At 44.4% G+C, this 25029-nt stretch overlaps 1 protein-coding gene across 1 annotated transcript in view; it reads left to right on the top strand.

The window, feature by feature from the left end:
- LOC147736654 (collagen alpha-1(XII) chain-like) overlaps positions 1-4682 on the top strand; it is a 116764-nt gene extending 112082 nt beyond the window's left edge. The window contains exon 5 of the mRNA XM_086953799.1: positions 2876-4682. Within this exon, the coding sequence (XP_086809925.1) occupies positions 2876-3489 (614 nt within the window). The 3' untranslated portion in view covers positions 3490-4682. The remainder of the gene's footprint in view (positions 1-2875) is intronic.
- Positions 4683-25029: the final 20347 nt, after the last annotated feature.

Here is a 25029-nt window from a genome sequence, read left to right on the forward strand (position 1 = left end):
GCTGGAGTGTATTTGGTAACAGAGCAGTGTGGATGCTGGTGTGTTTTTGTAACAGCGCAGTACGGATGCTGGTGTGTATTTGAGCACAGCGCAGTGTGGATGCTGGTGTGTATTTGGGTACAGTGCAGTGTGGATGCTGGTGTGTATTTGTAACAGTGCAGTGTGGATGCTGGTGTGTATTTAGAAACAGTGCAGTGTGGATGCTGGTGTGTATTTTGGTACAGCGTAGTATGGATGCTGGAGTGTATTTGGGTACAGTGCAGTGTGGATGCTGGTGTGTATTTAGAAACAGCGCAGTGTGGATGTTGGTGTGTATTTGTAACAGCGCAGTGTGGATGCTGGTGTGTATTTAGAAACAGCGCAGTGTGGATGCTGGTGTGTATTTGGGTACAGTGCAGTATGGATGCTGGAGTGTATTTGAGTACAGCGCAGTATGGATGCTGGAGTGTATTTGGGTACAGCGCAGTGTGGATGCTGGCGTTTATTTGTTACAGTGCAGTGTGGATGCTGGTGTGTATTTAGAAACAGCGCAGTGTGGATGCTGGTGTGTATTTGTAACAGCACAGTGTGAATGCTGGCGTGTATTTGTTACAGCGCAGTGTGGATGCTGGTGTGTATTTAGAAACAGCGCAGTGTGGATGCTGGCGTGTATTTGTAACAACGCAGTGTGGATGCTGGCGTGTATTTGGGTACAGCACAGTGTGGATGCTGGTGTGTATTTGGAAACAGCACAGTGTGGATGCTGGCGTGTATTTGTTACAGCGCAGTGTGGATGCTGGTGTGTATTTAGAAACAGCGCAGTGTGGATGCTGGCGTGTATTTGTAACAGCGCAGTGTGGATGCTTGTGTGTGTTTGGAAACAGCGCAGTGTGGCTGCTGGTGTGTATTTGTAACAGTGCAGTGTGGATGCTGGTGTGTATTTGTAACAGCGCAGTGTGGATGCTGGTGTGTATTTGTAACAGTGCAGTGTGGATGGTGATGTGTATTTGTAAGAGCGTAGTGTGGATGCTTGTGTGTGTTTGGAAACAGCGCAGTGTGGCTGCTGGTGTGTATTTGTAACAGTGCAGTGTGGATGCTGGCGTGTATTTGTTACAGGGCAGTGTGGATGCTGGTGTGTATTTAGAAACAGCGCAGTGTGGATGCTGGCGTGTATTTGTAACAGCGCAGTGTGGATGCTTGTGTGTGTTTGGAAACAGCACAGTGTGGCTGCTGGTGTGTATTTGTAACAGTGCAGTGTGGATGGTGATGTGTATTTGTAAGAGCGCAGTGTGGATGCTTGTGTGTGTTTAGAAACAGCGCAGTGTGGCTGCTGGTGTGTATTTGTAACAGTGCAGTGTGGATGCTGGCGTGTATTTGTTACAGCGCAGTGTGGATGCTGGTGTGTATTTAGAAACAGCGCAGTGTGGATGCTGGCGTGTATTTGTAACAGCGCAGTGTGGATGCTTGTGTGTGTTTGGAAACAGCGCAGTGTGGCTGCTGGTGTGTATTTGTAACAGTGCAGTGTGGATGCTGGTGTGTATTTGTAACAGCGCAGTGTGTATGCTGGTGTGTATTTGTAACAGCGCAGTGTGGATGCTGGTGTGCATTTGTAACAGCGCAGTGTGGATGCTGGCGTGTATTTGTTACAGCGCAGTGTGGATGCTGGTGTGTATTTGTAACAGCGCAGTGTGGATGCTGGTGTGTATTTGGTAACAGCGCAGTGTTGATGCTGGCGTGTATTTGTAACAGCGCAGGGTGGATGCTGGTGTGTATTTGGTAACAGCGCAGGGTGGATGCTGGTGTGTATTTGTAACAGTGCAGTGTGGATGCTGGCGTGTATTTGTTAACAGCGTAGTGTGGATGCTGGTGTGTATTTGTAACAGCGCAGTGTGGATGCTGGTGTGTATTTGGTAACAGCGCAGTGTGGATGCTGGCGTGTATTTGTAACAGCGCAGGGTGGATGCTGGTGTGTATTTGTAACAGCGCAGTGTGGATGCTGGTGTGTATTTGGTAACAGCGCAGTGTTGATGCTGGCGTGTATTTGTAACAGCTCAGGGTGGATGCTGGTGTGTATTTGGGTACAGCGCAGTGTGGATGCTGGTGTGCATTTGTAACAGCGCAGTGTGGATGCTGGCGTGTATTTGTTAACAGCGTAGTGTGGATGCTGGCGTGTATTTGTAACAGCGCAGTGTGGATGCTGGTGTGTATTTGGTAACAGCGCAGTGTTGATGCTGGCGTGTATTTGTAGCAGCGCAGTGTGGATGCTGGTGTGTATTTGTAGCAGCGCAGTGTGGATGCTGGTGTGTATTTGTACCAGCGCAGTGTGGATGCTGGAGTGTATTTTGTAACAGCGCAGTGTGGATGCTGGCGTGTATTTGGTAACAGCGCAGTATGGATGCTGGTGTGTATTTGGTAACAGCACAGTGTGGATGCTGGCGTGTATTTGTAACAGCGCAGTGTGGATGCTGGTGTGTATTTGTAACAGCGCAGTGTGGATGCTGGTGTGTATTTGGTAACAGCGCAGTGTTGATGCTGGCGTGTATTGGTAACAGCGCAGGGTGGATGCTGGTGTGTATTTGGTAACAGCGCAGGGTGGATGCTGGTGTGTATTTGTTAACAGCGTAGTGTGGATGCTGGTGTGTATTTGGTAATAGCGCAGTGTGGATGCTGGTGTGTATTTGTAACAGCGCAGTGTGGATGCTGGTGTGTATTTGTAACAGCGCAGCGTGGTTGATGGCGTGTGTTTATTGTATTCATGCGCACAGGTTGTGCTGTGACTGTTTTCACAGGATGATATTTTGTGAGGCAGAATCTCGGCCACCCCAGCCTCATCCCTGTCTTCCTCTGCACATGTTGTCCGCTCCTCTCTGACCCGTCTCTGTTTTTCTTTCCACAGAATGCTCTGGTCAGACGGATATAAAGGCGGACGTGGTGCTTTTAGTCCATTCTTCTTTCATTGGACGGATGAACAGTTCCCCCCTCCTGAGGTCCTTCTTAGAGGAGCTGTTGAGAAGCTTCCACGTGTCCCGGGACTCCGTGTGGGTCAGCCTGGTCCAGTTCAGCGGTGATGCCCGGATAATGGTCCCCTTCAGCGGCTCCCACAACGCCAGTGTCCGGATTCACTCTCTGCGGACCTTGCGAAGGGTGGACCCTCCTGCTTATATTGGGCGCGCCCTCTCCTTCGTCAGACGGGAGGTGCTGGTCGAGCACAGGGGGGCCAGAGCCCTCGTGCCCAGGGTCCTGGTCCTCATCACACCTTGGGGGTCAGAGGATGATGTCACAGGTCCGGCCCTGCAGCTCCGGGGCGCGGGGGTGGAGGTCTTTGCTGTTGGTGTGGGGGACGCGAGCCGCACTGAGCTGGAGGCCATCGCCAGCCCCCCGGCTGCGACCCACGTGTTCACAAGGAAGAAATATGAACAGTTTCAGCAAATGCTGCCGGAGCTGACCGAGTCCATCTGCCTCAGGGTCCAGTACAAACTGAAAACAATACAACACAACCTGCGGGTATGAAAGGGAGACACTCCCGCTTCTTTTAAGGGACACAAGGTGGGGGTCCAGGTAGAGCTCTGTAGTTTAGAACAAAAGCGACAGAACACACTTCACAGCTTATATTTACCATTTCATGACGAGGCGCAGGGAGAAGGGTCAATCACAAGAGCCTCCCTTGGGTGTCTTTCACTCTCTCCAAAGCCGGAAGTCCCACCCTCGAACTTCCGGCAGTGGGGAAAGGAGGCAGGTGGTGACAGAAGGAATAATGGAAGGCAGTTGTCTCTCACAAGAGAATACGGAAGGTGCACTTGTGAAGTCATAACACGTGCGTCGAAATCTGTTCCAAGATTATTTCTTTTTATTTAATCAATCTTTTAAAACTGGCACGCAGCCAATACGTTTCGTTCACGATTTTGCCAGAGGGAACTTCGTCAGGGAAGTAACATTATAGACAGGAAAAAACAACAATAACACATCAAACAACATAAAAAAGGACATAGATAATATCAGAGGGCCCACAAATTCATGTAACAAACCTTCACATAAACAGTGCATATTTATCAGGGTAACATGTAAAAGACATATATAAAATATCACATTGATAGTGCATATCTCAAAGAAACATACCGGAAATGTGCAAAACCCAAAAAATGAAATAATTATTATGTACAAGGTGACAGATCATTTTGTCTAAAAGATAGCATAACATAAAAACATTACCGTATCTAAAAAAGTACCTTACAAATCAAATCTATACAATAAAATTACACTTCCTTCACATGAAACAAAGAGAAGTGATTTTGTGGTAGTTCTTATTAAAGGATACCTTTTTGGAGTTAGTAACCCGTTTAGATAATAAATGGTTCGTTTATCTGCAACTCATGCCTTGTTTTAATTATATTTTCAACATTAAGTGTAGACATTGGAATGGTATGGCTAGCAAATGTCATATTGGGCAGGACTATGGAAAGGTACACAAAAGAGGAGCAAAATCAATGACAAGCTAAGTCTCCCCACCTATCTGTTCAGCTGGTCAGTAGAAGAAAGAATATGGATATATGACAGAATTTGGACCCCACGACGCAAGGGGTCAGCCTTAATATCAGTATAGTCGATAAATTCTGAGACAGAAAAGACAGAAAAGAAGAAAAGGTTTCATACGTAGTACGATCGAAATAAGAATAAGGTCCAAGAGTCACTTTGTCCGTCAAAGAACTTTATGCATGTAACATAATGCTGTATGAGCTGTTAAAATGTGGCGATCACTGCACAACTACCTGTCCTCACACAAACTGCCGTAGCAACGGCAACAAGCAACGCAGCCACAGGAGCCTCAACTGAGTCATAGAACATCAACAAGACACCGCCCATACACCGCACCATAAATTATTCCTCCTACCCTAAGCTTCTCCATTCTCTCTTCTTCTCTTTCTCGGCCACTGGGACTAGGGGAGTGGGTAATCAACAAACGTGCGAGAGACAATCGAAAGGACATCAGGGGGGACGGAGGGGAAAACTAAAGACTATTGATACGAGGGCACGAACTAACGGAACACACTGCCAGAACTGCACAGCCACAGTCAGAAGTACTAATTGCCAAGATGATGGACTTGTGTTGCCTCCCTATAACCCCCCACCCCCCCCCAGGGCGTTTTCTTCTTTTTCCCTTTGTGAATTACCTCCCATGTATATGTTACGCACCATGTAAATATAACTTTCAATAAAAAAAATTACTGAAATAAAAAGAAATGACGAATATCAGAGGTGGCCCCAGATGTTATGCTACATCTACAGATGAGTAGCTAAAAGGTGCATCCATCGAAGAAACGACCAATATCCGGGGTATGGATGGCATAAATAAACAGCATCCACAGCCACAATAACTGCAATCATCCATAGTGATTAAAAAACAATGTGCGTGTGTGTCTTTTAAAAGGGATCTTGGCGTCTATTTAAAATTTCAGGGACTCTGAAGAACATTAAAGGGTTTAGGATTAGACTGTAGGATGGGAATCTATGTAAGACTACATTTATCTTCTAGAAGAGAGAATCAGCACTTCCCTTTATCTCATATCCCAGCATGCTTTCATCTCACGTCCCAGCATGCCTTCATCTCATGTCCCAGCATGCCTTCATCTCATGTCCCAGCATGCCTTCATCTCATGTCCCAGTATGCCTCCATCTCATGTCCCAGCATGCCTTCATCTCATGTCCCAGCATGCCTTCATCTCATGTCCCAGCATGCCTTCATCTCATGTGCCAGCATGCCTTCATCTCATGTCCCAGCATGCCTTCATCTCATGTCCCAGCATGCTTTCATCTCACGTCCCAGCATGCCTTCATCTCATGTCCCAGCATGCCTTCATCTCATGTCCCAGCATGCCTTCATCTCATGTCCCAGCACGCCTTCATCTCATGTCCCAGCATGCCTTCATCTCATGTCCCAGCATGCCTTCATCTCATGTCCCAGCATGCCTTCATCTCATGTCCCAGCATGCCTTCATCTCATTTCCCAACCAAAACATTGATCTACATTCTGTCCATCAAATTGTTTTTTGTAATTTTCTCCCTGAGTGTACTGGGGTAGCTCACACGTGGGTCCCAGAGCCTCCACACCACTGGAGTCAAGCTAGCCGGGCTGATGAGAGGTGTTACCTCGAAACCGGTCCGATAAAAAAAAGTCCTTGGATGCTTGATTCCGGTCTGGGAAAGATATGGCTGTTGTAGTTCGGACTGGACTGTTCCCATGGGGCACAGTGTCAGAGCTGATTTGCATAAAGCCATTATCTGACCCAGGGTGGTGTGGAGTGCAAAAAACGATGGATTTAGGCCCAGATCCTTGTACTGGGGTGAATGTAAGACATTGATCTAAATTCTGTCCATCAAATTGTTTTTTGTAATTTTCATCTCATTTCCCAGCATGCCTATCTAATTTCCCAGCATGGTTTTATCTCATGTCCTAGCATGCCTTCATCTCATGTCTCAGCATGCCTTCATCTCATGTCCCAGCATGCCTTCATCTCATGTCCCAGCATGCCTTAATCTCATGTCCCAGCATGCTCTCTTCTCATGCCCCAGCATGCCTTCATCTCATGTCCCAGCAAGCCTATCTCATGTTCCAGCATGCCTTCATCCCATGTCTCAGCATGCCTTCATTTCATGTCTCAGCATGCCTTCATTTCATGTATCAGCATGTCTTTATCTCATGTCCCGGCATGCCTTCATCTCATGTCCCAGCATGCCTTCATCTCATGTCCCAGCATGCCCTCATCTCATGTCCCAGCATGCCTTTATCCCATGTCCCGGCATGCGTTTATCTCATGTCTCAGCATGCCTTCATCTCATGTCCCAGCATGCCTTTATCTCATGTCCCAGCAAATGCCTTCATCTCATGTCCCAGTATGCCTTTATCTCATGTCCCAGCATGCCTTTATCTCATGTCCCAGCATGCCTTCATCTCATTTCCCAGCATGCCTATCTTATGTCCTAGCATGCTTTCATCTCATGTCCTAGCATGCAATTAATCTCATGTATCAGCATGCCTTCATCTCATGTTCCAGCATGCCTTCATCTCATGTCCCAGCATGCTTTCATCTCATGTCCCAGCATGCCTTAATCTCATGTCCCAGCATTCTCTCATCTCATGCCCCAGCATGCCTTCATCTCATGTAAAACAAGCCTATCTCATGTTCAAGCATGCCTTCATCCCATGTCTCAGCATGCCTTCATTTCATGTCTCAGCATGCCTGCATCTCATGTCCAAGCATGCTTTCATCTCATGTCCCAGCATGCCTTCATGTCATGTCCCAGCATGCCTTCATGTCATGTCCCAGTATATCTTCATCTCATGTCCCAGTATGCCTTAATCAAGTGTTTAAACATGAGATGTGTCTAAATATCCTATTTTCCAATGTCTTCCTGCATTCGTAACATCAATCATCAGCGACCGATCCCACGGCCGGTAGGACATGCCCCCGCTATTCAACCACTGTAGCCAGACCACCCATGCCCTTTGTAGCATCTATTGGTGACTCGAGAGATGGTTCATACATCTGTAGTGACACATTTGAAGAACATCTACCCTGAAAGTCTGCACATTGGTGAAGGCAAAGAGATCACTGGAAAAAGAACAGTGCCTATAAATAAAGAAGACGTCTTATTGACTCTGAGGGAGGCATAAACACCTCTTGTGCATCTGTCCCCAGTCCCTGCGATGAACATTCAAGTGTGGGGGCTCAGTGGCAGATTAGAGGAGTCAGGAGTCAATGACAACCCTCTCAAGATGAGGGAAACAATGGAAGCAGGCGGGCTCTGGGGTTCCATCATCGGCCCATCACAGGGAATTGACCGCAGTGACAGTGATATATCGCCACTAGTGTTTAGGGGAGGCTACTGAGAAGCTGTTGCAGAAGAGTGGACCTCAGCAGGCAGGAGAGAGTGTGTGCTTGATTGCATCAAAGGTCTGCACTCAAGAGACTTGAGTGTATAGAGACCAACGTGGGCTCTCTAAACTCTTAATACAAACCAAGGTGTCCCCACATCACAAATAATGTTCACGTTTCAGGTCCCTTGAGAAGAGACCACCTCTACTGTCCAAAAATGGTTATTGGGAACATACCAGGAGTTCTACTGGCCAAAGGCAAAAATAGCAAGGATGTGCCACGGGCTGTCATATTGTAATATCCATGCCCCCGTGCCTTCTCAGTTCCCACTACCTGGGGGCTGTCAGGCCACGCCTACATCCCAGTCACGTGTGTCCTGAAATGACCCAGTTGCTCATGGGATAGAAGGAGCCTCGCCCTAGATTGTGTCATCACAAAGGGGGTCTTACAGGTGTGTGTAATTTTGCATAATCCTTTGGAATTTGTTGCCTCTGGCCGGTACTGAGTCAGGGGGAGGCCACAAACAGGACAGGTACACCCTTTAAGAATGGTCAGAAGCATACCTGGTCGGCCAATCAGCATGGGTTGCATATCGAAAAAAACTCTGGTTTTATACAAAAGGAAGGTATTGTAAAGTGAGCAAGCCTAACCTGATTCATTAAATAGTATGCCTCCGGGCCGGGAAAGTTTCTAAATTGATCCGAAAGAAAACAAACAAACAAACAGAGCCGGTATCTCGGGCCCTCGAAAAAACGCGTCCTCTCGCGATACTGCTTGAACTACAGAGTGACATCATGTCCTAAACAACTGTTGCCTCCCCCTGACTCAGTACCGGCCAGAGGCAACGACGGACAGGTAAGCAATCCACTCGTTTGCCACTATGTGTGGTTTTAATAGGATCACTGACATAATATAGAATGACATAATATAGACTTACCAAAATATAGTCACCAAAATATAGAATGCCAAAATATCGAATTCCTAGCTACAAACAGGTAAGTACAAAAATATCGAATCCAAAATATAGTCTGTAAAAAGTATAGTCAGTCAAAATATCGATTTTTTTTAATGTTTTAAAAGTAATTTAAAATTAATGAAATGATAAATATAATTAACTAAACATACTTAAAAATACTCAAATAAATTATTATTAATAAAAAATGTACAATATTTTACCGTAGGATAGCAGGAGGGTAACATTTAATATTACCACTCCAGTGAGTGCAACAGTAGGGAAAGCGTTGAATAGCGTAGGGGTAAAAAATACTATTCCCACTCCAGTGAGTGCAACAGTAGGGAAAGCGTTGGATAGCGTAGGGGTAAAAAATACTATTCCCACTCCAGAGTGCAACAGTAGGGAAAGCGTTGGATAGCGTAGGGGTAAAAATTACTATTCCCACTCCAGAGAGTGCAACCGTAGGGAAAGCGTTGGATAGCATAGGGGTAAAAAATACTATTCCCACTCAAGTGAGTGCAACAGCAGGGAGAGCGTTGGATAGCGTAAGGGTAAAAATTACTATTCCCACTCCAGAGAGTGCAACAGTAGGGAAAGCGTTGGATAGCGGGAGGGTAAAAAATACTATTCCCACTCCTGTGGGTGCAACAGTAGGGAAAGCGTTGGATAGCGTAGGGGTAAAAAATACTATTCCCACTCCAGAGAGTGCAACAGTAGGGAAAGCGTTGGATAGCGTAGGGGTAAAAATTACTATTCCCACTCCAGAGAGTGCAACAGTAGGAAAAGCGTTGGATAGCATAAGGGTATAAATTACTATTCCCACTCCGAGAATGTGCAATAGTAGGGAAAGCGTTGGATAGCGGGAGGGTAAAAATTACTATTCCAACTCCAGAGCGTGCAACAGTAGGGAAAGCGTTGGATAGCATAAGGGTAAAAATTACTATTCCCACTCCAGAGAGTGCAACAGTAGGGAAAGCGTTGGATAGCGGGAGGGTAAAAATTACTATTCCAACTCCAGAGTGTGCAACAGTAGGGAAAGCGTTGGATAGCATAGGGGTAAAAAATACTATTCCCACTCCAGAGAGTGCAACAGTAGGGAAAGCGTTGGATAGCGTAGGGGTAAAAATTACTATTCCCACTCCAGAGAGTGCAACAGTAGGGAAAGCTTCGGATAGCGTAGGGGTAAAAATTACTATTCCCACTCCAGAGAGTGCAACAGTAGGGAAAGCGTTGGATAGCTTAGGGGTAAAAAATACTATTCCCACTCCAGAGAGTGCAACAGTAGGGAAAGCGTTGGATAGCGGGAGGGTGAAAATTACTATTCCCACTCCAGTGAGTTTAACAGTAGGGAAAGGAATGATTTAATATATTATTAAAAATAAATTAAATATCAATACCAATAAAACCTTAATTGAAATTAATAACCAATTTAATATTATGTAATAATTAATTAGTAATACAACTACATATTAGTTATTAAAAATTAATAACCTATTCATAATTATTTAACAATTAATTAATTTTCAATAACAAAAACTAATTAATAATAAAAATTAATACCAATTAAAAATTAACAGTAAATTAATTATCAATACACAAAAATTATTTTTAATATGTAATTAATTACAATTACATTACTTCCCACCCTATTCCCCTATAAACCCACATCCCACTACAGAAAATACATTAATACAATTATCATAATTATCAAATATTTAATTAATACAAAATAATTACCAATTAATAAAAAGTAATTGCCAGTTAATAGAAATTAATTACCACTTAAAAATTAATTAACAATAAATTTAAAATCAATACCAATAAATGAAAAACATTATTTACTTAATTACAATTAAATTACTTCCCACCCTATTCCCCTATAAACCCATAACCCGCTACAGAAAATACATTTTGAAAATTAACATAATTAACAATTAATCAATTAATACAAATTAATTGGCAATTAATAAAAATTAATTACCAATTAAAAAATAACAATAAATTCAAATGAATACCAATAAATAAATAAAAATATTTAATTAATTAATTACAATTAAATTACTTCCCACCCTATTCCCCTATAAACCCACAACCCGCTACAGAATTAAATTACACAAAAATTAAATAACATAAAATTCATTTCTTAAAATACATTAAACATACATTACAAAAATTAATATACACATTTCACACATATACTAACATACAAAACACTTTAAAAAAATTTATATTATTAAAAAATCGATATATTTAATGTCTATAGTGTATACTTCGATATTTTGTCTTCTATATTTTGAAAATCGATATTACTTACCTTAAATTCGATATTTTTAACCACTATATTGTGTCCATTCGATATTTTGTCTATTCTATATTTTTACTTCGATATTATGTCCATTATATATTTTGGAATCAATATTATGACTGTTTATCATTTTAATAGACTCTGCTGCCAATATGTTTCACAGCAGGTATATATCATTACGGGCTGTTTGAGTGTGCTCTCTAGTAGACTCTTACTGATAAGGGCTATTCAATTAAGATCTTACAATGGCTTATATAAGAAAGGTACAAATTGATACACTGGAGGGGATTGAGTGTCTTGGTGGGTTCCTTTTCCCATTAGGCTGAAACATGTTGGCCCCCATGCAGATATTTGGTTAAACTGCTATGATATATAATTTTGTGCTGTTCTTGGTTTTAACAGGAAGAGGCCTTCCCTAATAAAAAGTTCCTAGTATTGGTCCTCTATCCTATTTTAATTCACCACTTTTATTATTTTTTGCACTGCACTTCATTCCATCAGTTCAATACCACATGGTCCAACAGTGATTGTGGGTCGGAATCCTAATCCGCCTAAGGGTACGATCTATGTCTCAATGATCTAGAGACACACGACCCTAAGGATGACCAAATGATAACATTGATCATTACAAGTCTGTGATGGGAATCCTACAAGAGTTTTGATCTACAATCACAGGTGGCCCTCTGTTAAACATTTCTTGCCTTCTGTCAGAACTATCTAGTCTTGACACTATCTTGATGTACTATGCTAGACGTCAGGGTAGTTAGTAAGGAATTTCCAAGATATTTCCGTCTAGTGACCCCTAGGTTTATTTGTTGTTTATTTGGCTTACTGTCAGACCCCAGTAAAGTGCACCAGTGGTGCCCAGGGCTTGTAAATCCAAATGCTGCTAGTGGGCCTGCAGCACTGGTTGTGCCACCCACAGAAGCAGCCTGACTGGGCAAGTGCACCTACTTGCCAGTCCCCAAACCTTCCCATAACTTCATATTAGTCATTTAAAAATCGAACGATAATACTCGTGGCCCAGGTGCTAGTAATCGGAGCATGCGTCAAATTATTAAAAACATTCAAAAGAAGAGGTGCCCAAAAATCTGGTTTCAATTTGATTAAATCTATGGGTAACCCATCAGGGCCAGGGGCTTCATTCTCGAAGCCCTGATGGATAGCTTCTTCCACCTTAGGCAAAGGTATCTGTATGCTGGACAGTGGGCCAAACTCATACTGGTCCGTTAGATTTGGGGGTCTCTGGTTGGCACAGGTAAGGTCTTGTGACAAGCATGGACCCTCTCCTCTAGTCAGGATAAAGGGATTACCCTCTAAAATAACCCCTGCTCACCCCCTGCTCACCCGTAGGCCCAAGGGCAGGATGCATTGTAAGTATAAGGTAGGACAAGCCCTGCTGTGTTTGGCATGTCCTAATAGTGAATTACAGCCATTTTTGTTTTTCACTATTATAAGGCTACCTGTTCTCATAGGCCAGAATGGGCTGTTGGAATTGTTACATTCTATGATCCCCACAGACTCAGGGAACATGGTAGAAATTCGAGTTTGGTACGCCTGAACTTATGATAATAAAATACATCTTTTAGTAAAGGTTGTTTTAATATTCTGTGTTTGCAAATACCACGTTTAGAAAGTTGGTATTTGCTTGCCTAACCTTTTCAGCCCGCCTCTGCTAGGATGTGTATCTGATGTCTGGTTTCCGTGAGTGACGGGGCTGGGGAATTCCAGGAGACAGTTTGTGGCTGCCAGGTGGTGAATAGAAAGTTTACAGCCAGATGGGTGGGAGGAGTGCACCTAGACTCTGAATAGGCCTGTGCGCTGCCACCACAATAATGTCTGATGTCTCTGCCCTGCACACTGAAAAGACAAGCCAGAGTCCTGTAAACAAAGTGCTCCAAAATTGGGCTGAACTGGGCAAAGGCCCTCTGGAATGAAAGAACAAAAGATTTGTGGTATACATATGGGGGCCCTGCTCCAAAGAAATTATATCCTGCTTGAACCAAGAAGAACCTCGGCACGACGAGAAGGAACTGGGAAAGCTGCAAGGAGGAGTACTGTCCCTAACCTGGGTCATTGGCCTGAAGTGATTGCCTTGCTGTGAGACGCAAGGAAAAGACTAAAGAGACTTTTATCAACTTGTGCTTTCAACAATCTCCAAAGGATTGTGGGTGAGCTTGCCCCCTGGACGGATTCCCAGGAATATTGGACTCCTTACTGCCTCAAACAGAGCTGCTGGACATTGGCAAGATTTGCCCTGCCGCTGGAGCCAAGATCCGAGTGCGATTCGTACCCCCCTGTCCGCTTTGAAGTCCATGCCCGGCCGCCCCGCAACGTGTGACTCCGCTTCAAATTTGAGCCATAGCTCGCACCGTCCAAGAAGGGCCACCCGCACCCCGCTTCACCCACCCCCCTTTGAGCCGCACTGACTCGCCGCACTCCTGCCGCTGGACTCAGGGATCGGAGCGCACCGTAAGGCGGAGTACGGCTCATAAGCGTACCAGCCACCTTGCACTGCACTAGTGAGATCCACCGGCAGCCCCGCACTCGAAGAGTATGGCCCGTACGTTTGCCACGTACCGGTCGCCTTGTGCCGTGCTGCTTCGCATCGAAAAGGCATCCCCGCTCTGAGGCTCGATGCGCATCACGCCTCGCACAGTGAACACCGGAAAACCAGCATCGTCTGCCTCGCTCCTCGGGGCCCCCGCTCTACCCCTCTCACAAGACGCCTACAGCCAGCCAGGGTTCGCACCGCAGAGGGGCCGACAACGTCCCTGGTTCGCCTTCACTCCTGCCAGCGCCTAGTCCGAGTCGGACGCATTTCAAGATAAACTGTACGACTCGCACTGTGACTGTGTGCGCACCGGACCCGAGAGTCCGCGACGCTGATTTTTAACTCTTGCAAGATTCGATAATCCCCGAGAGAGCCGCACAGGCAGTTCTAAGCGCATGGAACTTAAACTACGCATTTTTAAAGAACTCTTATTTGCTAAACAGTATTGTGGCCTAATTTTAAACGTTATTTGGATTTTGTGCTAAGCCTTACATAAGACCATATGCACTGTTCATAAGTCCATTACTGACAACGGACCCCCTCTGATTCAGCCTATTCTGCAATTATATCAGGTTTCCCAGACACTTAGATCTAACAATAAACAACTTCTGACAGTCCCTAGGATTAAACAGGCACGGGTGGGTGGCCGACGTTTTTCACTTCACGCTGCAAAATTTTAGAACCAGCTTCCTGACTCTATTCGTCTTGAACCTAACTATCTCCATTTCAGGAACCAGCTGAAAACTTTTCTTTTTCCTTGATCAGTGAAGAATGATTAGGTGTCACAAAGGCGCTGGGATGACTTTGGGTAGCCATGCACTATATAAATGCGTATTCATTCATTCATTCATAAAAATACTTATTTTTCTACAAAAATTGGTGTAGTGTCCATGTGTGGTGTTGTCACTGAGTTACTGTATGTGTTCACAAATGCTTAACTTATAACGCTCTGAGATAAGCCTTGTCTGCTCGCGCCACACTGCGTAGAGGGTGAGCAGGGGTTATTTTAGAGGGTAATCCCTTTATCCTGACTAGAGGAGAGGGTCCATGCTTGTCACAAGACCTTACCTGTGCCAACCAGAGACCCCCAAATCTAACAGACCAGTATGAGTTTGGCCCACTGTCCAGCATACAGATACCTTTGCCTAAGGTGGAAGAAGCTATCCATCAGGGCTTCGAGAATGAAGCCCCTGGCCCTGATGGGTTACCCATAGATTTAATCAAATTGAAACCAGATTTTTGGGCACCTCTTCTTTTGAATGTTTTTAATAATTTGACGCATGCTCCAATTACTAGCACCTGGGCCACGAGTATTATCGTTCGATTTTTAAAAAGGGGGACTGGTCTCAACCTTATAATTACAGACATAGCTCCCTGATCGATAACATTTTAAAAATTTTGAGGAGAGTTTTATATAATAAGATTTTAGAGTGGTCAGAGGAAAGTGGAATTTTAGAGTCCTGTCAACTAGGTTTTTGCAGTAAGGTTGGTACCAATGAACAGTGTCTAAATCTTAACCTGGTCATTGGAAAATACACCATCGCCCTGGCCTCCCCAGTATATTTGGCCTTCATGGATTTGTCCTCCTCTTTTGTGATCTTGTCAATAGGTCAAAGCTCTGGTCTATCCTACTGGACGAGCCTTTGGTAAATTTTTTAGCGCACCTTCACAAAGATCTTCAGGCCTAGGTGAGGATTGGTTGTGGGGGCGAGGTCACTGGAACCATTAAGGATATGAAGGGCTGTTAGACAGGGATGTGTTCTGGCCCCCTTCTTTTTATCATCTACATTAATGGATTCAATAAAATGCTAAAATCCACGACCCAAGACGTCCCCAAAATTAATGGGAAAACTCTTCCTGTGCTATTATACGAAGATGATGCGGTCCTTATATGCCGCACTCCGAACTCTCTGCGCATCTTAGGTCCAGGCTATCCATATGAATAACAAAAGTCTGTACTATGTGTCAATTTAAACAAATTCCTTTATAATGTTGTGTGGCCCTGGTAAACGCCAGCTTAGCTCTATTACCGCGGGCAGTCAAAAATTGACGAGCACCAGCACCTTCCCCTACCTTGGGGTGGTCTTTTCTGCGAACGGCTCATGGACTGCGCATATGGCTCACTCCAGGAGCAAGTTCTCAAAGGCCATCAATTCAATTCTTAGCTCTCTTCGCCCAAAGAGTACAGGTGCTATTTTATCTATTTTAATTTTTTTTAAATCATAATGCGTCCCAGTAGCCACGTAGGGAGCTGAGATTTGGGGTAATGCCAATAGCTCCTGCATTCAGCAGGAAGAGAACAGATTTTGCAGCAAGCTATTGGGTGTCCCAATCTCTACTCCACAATACATTTGCCACAGGGAACTTAATTTAAACTACATTGAACATTTTATAAGTGCCCGCCCTGCTCTTTTCTGGTTATCGGTTTGGAAGAACCGCGCTGCTTCTCTAACTAGAGAGATTATCAGCGACTGTGTTAAGTGTGTGAAAGGGATGGTTATCCCTTGGCTGTCTGGAGTGTAACAAAGCCAATGTAGTGTTAATAAAGGTTGTATCTTCTTAAATCCCAGAACAGCTGAAACTCTGCATATAAATTAGCTCAGAAGTGCACTTTATTCATTATACAATACAGAAACGATTGGTATGGAATCTAAAAAATCTCTTGCCTTCGGCTACATGACTTTAGAACGGCATAGGCATCCCCTACCTATCTATCTCATCTTACATTTGAGTCACTGGGAAAGGAGCCTTTTATTTCCCCTAAGAGCAGGAACTGTTACATTTGCATTATGTTTTCCTCTTGGTTACCATTCCAATCTTGACCATGTACCCTATTCATGTGACCGTGTGAGCGGCCAATCTACTTAACAGTTTTTGTTTCTTGGTAAATATTATTTAAAGTACATTAAGTGGCTTTTAAATCCATTTTTTTTAAAAGAGCAGGCCTATTAGCCTGGATAATGCTTATTTGTGGTTACTCACGCTGGCTGATGAAGAGCTGGTTTTCTGCACAAGCATGTTTTTGAGAATTGCCATTCGAGCACGCAAGAGGATGTCTTATATTTATGTATGAATACTTGTATAAACTGATGTATGTACTGGTATGTTATATTATTACAAACTGTTTATTGCTAATGGATTTTATTATTACTCTCCATTTGTCATTTAATAAGTTATGTTGCGGTGTGAGGCTTCCTCTTGCCTGAATTAACTGTTTTGAAATGCGGTGTGAGGCTTCCTCTTGCCTGAATTAACTGTTTTGAAATAATTCCACTAATGTTCAGACTGTGGTGTTTTACAAGATCATCCTTCAATAACTGGGTGCGTGGTTTATGATCAGTCAGCAAAGGACAGCTCCAGAGTTCCTACAACAGTCCAGTGGCGCTAGAGGTCTGTCCAAGGCAGAGGTCAAAGGACAAAGTTCTACCTGTTGTCATCACAAACATTACATCAGCCAGTCCCATCAGGGCCAGACTGGGGAACCTTTTATGGATACCAAGTTATCTGAATAAAGTTTTCTGAACTGAACACACTCTTGCCTTTATTTTTACTCTTCCTGAGGACTAGCCAAATGAGATTTGGACAAGTCACATTTTTCTTTTCTCGTTTTTGTTGAACTGGTTAAAAGTCTCTGGGCACAGGGGTGGGTCTTCTTGTTTATCCTGGGTTTAAATTGTAGAGTTTGTTGCATTACATAACTCTCTTAGGATGTATGACGTTACAATGCACACTTTTACAACGCATACCTTTAAAACACATTTTTTACAACGCAACATCCTAACAACGCATTTCATTACTACACATGCCATTACAACGAAATTTTAAAAACTACATTTACAACGCATTCCATTACAACGCATAATACTTTTACAACACATACCATTACAATGCATAACATTACATTGCATGTTTGGTAATATTGGATAGTGTAGGGGTAAAAATTACTATTTTAACTCAAGGGGGTGCAACAGTAGGATAAGTGTTGGATAGCGTAGGGGTAAAAATTACTATTCTAACTCCAGGGGGTGCAACAGTAGGGTAAGTGTTGGATAGAGTAGGGGTAAAAATTACTATTCCCACTCCAGAGAGTGCAACAGTAGGGAACGCATACCATTACAACACATTACATTACATTGCATGTTTGGTAAGTATTGGATAGTGTAGGGGTAAAAATTACTATTCTAACTCCAGGGGGTGCAACAGCAGGGTAAGTGTTGGATAGCATAGGGGTAAAAATTACTATTCTAACTCCAGGGGGTGCAACAGTAGGGTAAGTGTTGGATAGTGTAGGGGTAAAAATTACTATTCTAACTCCAGGGGTTAGTGGTGTGCATTGTAGTGTCATGCGTTGTAATGGTTGCGTTGTAATTGCATGCGTTGTAATGGTTGTTGCGTTGTAAAAGTTTTGTTGTAATGGTAGTGCATTGTAAAAGTTGCGTTGTAAAGGTTGTTTCCCCTCTCTTACATTTGTTGTAAAGAACGTAGAGCTTTATAGCACCGTAAAATGTGCTACACTTTAAGAAACACGAACTATTTTTAAGTAATATATTGACAGCCTCAACTTTTACATCCACACGGACAGTCATTGCGTACGTTTAGGTAAGCAGATAGTTTTTCTGTAGCACAAACCTCGCCAGCTCAGCTATCAGGATTACCACCTTTGGAAACACGATGGACCGTCTGACAAGAGAAGGATGGATGGACGTCAGTATGGCGGACAGGGCACTCCGCTACATTTGTGGTGTAGAAACATGTCTGCCAAACCCTCAATCAGGCCCTGAGTCTTTCTTCTGTTGCCACAGATCTCCTGGGGGTGGACAGCGGGGCAGAGAAATGGCACCAGGCTCCTCTACAGGTGAGGCTTCCTCTTGCCTGAATTAACTGTTTTGAAATAATTCAACTAATGTTCAGACTGTGGTGTTTTACAAGATCATCCTTCAATAACTGGGTGCGTGGTTCATGATCAGTCAGCAAAGGACAGCTCCAGAGTTCCTACAACAGTCCAGTGGCGCTAGAGGTCTGTCCAAGGCAGAGGTCAAAGGACAAAGTTCTACCTGTTGTCATCACAAACATTACATCAGCCAGTCCCATCAGGGCCAGACTGGGGAACCGGAAGCAGGCATGGCAAAAATCCTGAAACCAGCCGGCCCCCTTCATCTCTTGCTCTGTCCGTCTGTCTGTCCACACCTATTCAAGCTCCCTCTTCTCTCTCTGATCTCTTTCTCTCTACCTACCACCCACTACCTTGATCTCTCGCTCGGTCTGTCTGTCCGCATCTATCCAATCTTTTTCTTCTCTCTCTCTGATCTCTTTCCCTCTACCTACCTCCCCCCTCCATTCATCTCTCGCTCTGTCTGTCTGTCCACATCTATCCAATCTCTTTCTTCTCTCTCTCTGATCTCTCCCTCTTCTGTACCTCCCCCCTCCCTTTATCTCTCGCTCTGTCTGTCTGTCTGTCTGTCCACATCTATCGAATCTCTTTCTTCTCTCTCTCTGATCTCTTTCTCTGTACCTCCCCCTCCCTTCATCTCTTGCTCTGTCTGTCTGCACCTATCAAATATTTCTCTTCTCTCTCTTTGATCTCTATCTCTGTACCTACCTACCCGCTCCCTTCACCACTCATTCTGTCTGTTTGCACCTGTCCAGTCTCTCTCATCTCCCTCTCTTCTCTCTTTCTCTCTACCATCCTCCTCCCCACTCCCTTCATCTCTCACTCTCTGTCTGTTTTCATCGATCCACTCTCTCTCCCCTCACATTTTTCTCTCTCCCTCCATCCTTGCTCTCTTCATCTCTCACTCCATCTGTTTTCACCTGCCCATTATCTCTCTCTTCTCTTGTCTCCCTCTTTGATCTTTTTCCACTTCCGTCCCCTCTGCTTTCTTTCTTGAAGCACCTCTTTGCCTGATGCAGCTTACTTCAGGAACCTGGAGACAGTGACAGAGGCACCATGGCCGTATTTCTCAAAGTGTCCTGGGACGCAACTGGCAGGTGCCCCACGTGCCAATTTGGTATTACAGAATGGACCCCAGACACTTGTGTGGCCCTTTGTGTAATATGGATATTGCTGGCGCACATGCAGCCCCAATCCTATCTTGAGAGGACAGTCTCTCATTTGCATGGGGGCGTGGTCCCATGCAAATGAGGGAATAACTTTGACCTTACGCCAGCATGGTATTAAGGATCTGTGCAGCCAAGAACACAAAGCCTAAACGTAGCAACTGTCTACTAAGTGCTGGACAGTTGTAGATACTGATGGGGCCAACGTTGGAGCCTCGTGGGCTCAAGGACACAGGGTGGCACACAGGAGCCTCTCTGGGGCTCTAAACCAAATGTGGGCAGGAGCCTCTCTCAGGGCTCAAAGAACAGAGACCTGGCCCCTCGAGTCTCTCTGGACTCGTAAAACAAATATGGCTGGGAGCCTCTCAGGCTCGACAAACAACTGCGGGGTCCTGGAGCCTCGTGGGCTCTAAACTATAACTGCGGTCGGGAGTTCTGGACTTTTTGGTTCCGTCCAGAGGTGTCAGGGATAACACCCGAAGACCCCGGAGTTCTACCTGTCTTGGTGCACAAATAAACAGAAACACGGGCTTCTCGATGGTGGCGTCAAAGACCAAAGGTTTATTACTGCAGGGACACAGAAGTCACAGAAACTACACACGGGCAGAATCTAGGAGCCTGTTCGATTTGTACAAAGAGGGTTGCTCCTTATATACTAAATATTAGGCTTCGGGCAAATTCTTTACATGTTAGTACATTCCTAAACCTTTGTGTCCTAAACAATAAATATTTGGCGTTGCACAGGAATCTTCAACAATATCTGATGTCAAAACATTACGAACGAGGGGTTCCCACTATTCCATCAAAATCTCATGTCAACTTTTCATTCAAGAGCCGGACCGCCTCATCGTAAATTTTGTTACCTCCCCCTAATAAAGGCCCAGAAGGAAAGGAGCAGAGCCAGGTGCAGAAGATAGAAAAGCAGGATAAGAGATGTTTGTGGGTCGTAAATGGGCAAGGCTACCAGCTTCGGCCGCCTAATCATGATCAGGCTAACGAACACGAGAACCAGTATAGCAGACTGGCCTCAGGCAGAGGAGGCAGTTTCTGTCGAGTCATGCAACCATGGTGTTTTCTGTCTTAAGGTGCACGTGTCACTCGAGAGGTGAATCGTCGGCCAAAGCCTACGTATCCTTAATCGAAATGAAGTAATCAAAGGTCATTGTGTGTCCATTGACTATGTGAGGGCAAGAAATACAAAATGGCTGTCATAATCTAAGATGGATGCCATGGGTAGATCAGAAATGTGTTTGTAACAGGAGTACTCTTGCTCGTAGCATAGCGAAAACACCAGGATATGCTAAATGGATCATTTGCGGTTCACTGATACCAAAATTATGTATTTACGACAATGTTGAAAACACGGGTTCAAATCGTCACGGAACCTCAGACCCTCCTTTTGCCCTTACATAGGCAATTACTCAGTCTATGTCAGAATCTAACTCTATGCTCATCAGGTCAGTGACATGTTGTTGTATCATCATCCTTTCTCGCGCCTTTTCTCCAAACGCAGGTGGTTTTCTGAAACAGGTTGCAGTACAGAGACTACACAAAGCGGGACCAGATTGGATAATAAGGCAGCACGAGAACAGGAATACTAGGATGACACCAATGACCATCAGAACCTTCCATCCCCACGCTGATAGCAGACTCCAAAACCATTCCATTAAGGACCAGTTTCCCTTGTCTACGTGTATAGAGTCGGAAATCTTGTGTAGTTTAGAGATCGCCTCATAGACAGTCGGAGCATTATTGGGAATAAAAACACAGCAGCTCGATTGGATCATTCTGCATACCCCACCTCTATCTGCATGTATTACGTCTAGAACCATACGGTTCTGCAACGTCATGAGACGATCCGCCTGAAGCTCAGCTGTCAAGTTACTAAGGGCACCAGCAGTTTCGGTAATAGTAGATTCAACTACCCGTGTTAGCTGACGTAGATTTCTACTATTGGCCATAGGCCCCCAGAACGGAAGGAAACCTTTGAAGAAGTCTCCAGCTTCCTGACCAGCGGTATCTTCCTTGCTGAAGACACCTCTTGCTATTCTGGTCTTGTGATAATCTGAAGAAGCAGTGTACGTTGGAGGCAACAGTCGAGCAATATAACATGAACCTGAAAAGTCAGCAGGCAACCATGTATACGCTCTGTCTTGACAGATGAAGTAGGTACCCCTAGCAGTAAGAAAGGCAGGGGAAGAGTTAGACGGAAACACGTAAGTCTCAACGCACTCACTCTTCCCTAGCTGAGCTCTCGGATTCCTCCCATTTCCCTGCAAACAGACTTGACCTCGGTGAGGTACGACCCAGACTGGAGTGGAGCTCTTACGCTTGCTCTCTCCCAAACGAAGGCGATACTCTGTAGAATTCCAACTCAAATATACCCGTAATTCATCTCTAGGGTAAGATGGAGTATTATTGACGTCTTTAATCATGTCAATAATTCCCTGGACTAAAGCTTTGTTAGCTGAGTTGTATTTAGTGGAACGTGGTGGACGCGGAGGATAGGTCTCAAGGGCATAAGCAAAAATGGTCTGAAAGGCCTGAAATGATCCATTATAGCTGAAAGGCAAGACTAGATAGGGAATGCCTTTATCCATAGTGTGGGGTATCAAGCCACACACCCAGCAGTTTGTAGTGTTAACTACCAGTTGGTGTTGATGCAAGAGCTGTACAAATGTGTTATTAATGAATTCTGAGCGTCAAGCTTGTTCGTGTTCAGGAAACGAGTGAAAAGAATGCATAGAAGCAACAGTAGAAGAAACAGGATCAAGGGGAGGTACTGTAGTTGTTACCGGTGTAAGGATTAAATGCACACCAAAGACGATTCCACCCACCAATGTTATCAAAACAATCAAAAACGTAATAGCACATTCCATTAGAAAGCATTTGCTGTGAAGAATTTTGTAAAGTCTATTTCTGCGAACATAAATTACATTCTCTCGTTGCAGCTCAGGAAGCTCCATCTTCTACAATCCGCTCGCGACCACTGATGATGTGTACGTAGATGAAAATGCCTCTATCAGCTCTGGGAGTTCCCAGAACCAACAGAAAGATCGACCTAGTGTCTGACCCCCGCAGATTCAACTAGGCACACAGCCACGACCCTACGGCTACCCAGACGGCAAGGCAATTTAAAACAATAAAACAATACAAAGTATTAGCAAACTTTCTGGCTGGAGGCAATGTATCAAAATTCAAATGTGTAAAATAGGCAGTTTCCTGCTTTATTTGTCCATATTGCGAGATCGTAAATTGTATCTCAGTTTTGCAGGAGCTGTTTGATCTGGAAACAGTGTATTTTCAGCAGTTGTTGCAATGTTTAAGTTTGCAGATGGCAAATGTTCTTCTGATGCAGAGGACAAATGTTCAGAATTCAAAGGAGCAGTTTCAGAAGGGGAGTCAAAGTTCGATGTGTCAGTGATTAGTTTTGCATCGCTGAAAGGAATAAACCTGGGGATTTGTTCAGATTCAGAGGCACCGATTCCTTTCTTCACCCAGTCGTCATAAGGAAGTGGCAGGGGCACACGTTTGACATGTGTTGCATGGATCCAGTTCCTCCGTCCAGCCACACGAATAGCAGTTCTCGTCGCTAATAACACCTGGAAGGGGCCAACAAATCTGGGTTGTAGGTTCTTCGTCCTCGCAAAGTTCCGCACCACAACGTGGTCACCTGGTTTTAGTTGATGACCTGGACTCTCCGGTGGCTTTGGCAATGCATCGAAAACCTGTTGGTGAATAAGACTCAATTTAGCAGTCAAGTCGTAAAGGTAGTCAATCAACATTGGATATTCCAGAGAACAAAATTCCTTTGGCCTTGGCACTCCCCAAATATTAGCGGGACGGCCAAAGACAATTTCATACGGGCTAAGCCCTACTCTAGAATGTACAGTCGCTCTCGTGGATAACAAAGCCAAGGGTAGTGCGTCTGGCCAGGATAAACCCGTGGATGCCTGTACTTTAGCTAGTTTTAGTTTGAGGGTGCCATTGTAACCCTCAACTAAACCAGCAGACTGGGGATGATTCGCACTGTGGAACTTCTGTTTGATCCCTAAGCCGGCACACACACTCTGCATAACTTTCCCTACGAACTCACTTCCATTATCTGACCATACAATCCGTGGCATGCCATACCTGAGGAAGTACTCTTTGAGAAGAATTTTGGCAGTAGACAAAGCAGTGTTGTCCTTTAGTGGATATGCTTCGATCCATCTGGAAAAAAGCACAAACTACCACTAGGACGTACTTTAGATTGTTACAACGATCCATGTGAATGAAGTCTAACTGAATCACTTCAAAGGGGCAAGAAGGAGGAGCGAAGTGACCAGCGGGTGTGGGGATTCCCTTGCCAGGATTATGCATCAGGCATACCATACAATTTTTCACCACTCTCTCTGCACACTTGCTAATCCCATCATTCTTCCAGACTGGAGCCAACATCTTACAAATCCCTTTAGAACTGATGTGCGCTGCTCCATGCGCCATCGTTACTACTGCAAGCACGTACGCATCAGGCAACATCCAACGCTGTTGCTCCGACAGATCAATCCAACACCCACTCGAATCCAATTTACCCGTGTTTCTTTCCATACAAGTTTTTCCTCCCCAGTCGCTTCTTTCTGAATTTCTTTCACACTTTCCACTGTGTCCTCACACATTCCAGATTCAGAAATCCATCTTGCAAACATAGCCACATACATTCTACTCATCATATTCCTAGCTGTCTGTTTAGCAGTCTCATCAGCAAAAGCATTCCCACGACCAACATCATCCGTGATTGCTTTATGAGCACTGCATTTCACAATCGCAACTTCAGTCGGCAAGGTTAGAGATTCCAACAAGTCGTTAACTAGCTGACCATGTTGAATCTTAGTCCCATGGGACGTAATGAAACCTCTCTCTTTCCACAAACGGCCAAAACTATGGGCCACGCCGAACGCGTACTGACTATCTGTGAACACATTCACTCTCTTTCCCTTAGCTAAAACACACGCTCTCGTTAGTGCAATAAATTACGCAGCTTGGGCAGAATTCTGACTCACTCTCGCAGTCTCCACAATCGTACTCAAGGTCGTTACTGCGTAAGCAGCAGTCACATCACCATTCTCCAATTTAAAGCACGACCCATCAACATACAACGTGCCATCCGGATCTGACAACGGAGTGTCTTTTAAATCAATTCGTCCTTTTGTCTCTTCCTCGGTTCTGAAACAGCAATCATGTGGTTCAGAATCACTCGACTCCTGATTAGTCGGCAACAATGTTGCTGGATTCAATACATTGCATCTTTTGATCTGAATATGACTCG

Source organism: Lissotriton vulgaris, chromosome 1_2 (genome assembly GCF_964263255.1).
Source record: "Lissotriton vulgaris chromosome 1_2, aLisVul1.2, whole genome shotgun sequence".
In the NCBI taxonomy this organism is placed as follows: Eukaryota; Metazoa; Chordata; class Amphibia; order Caudata; family Salamandridae; genus Lissotriton; species Lissotriton vulgaris.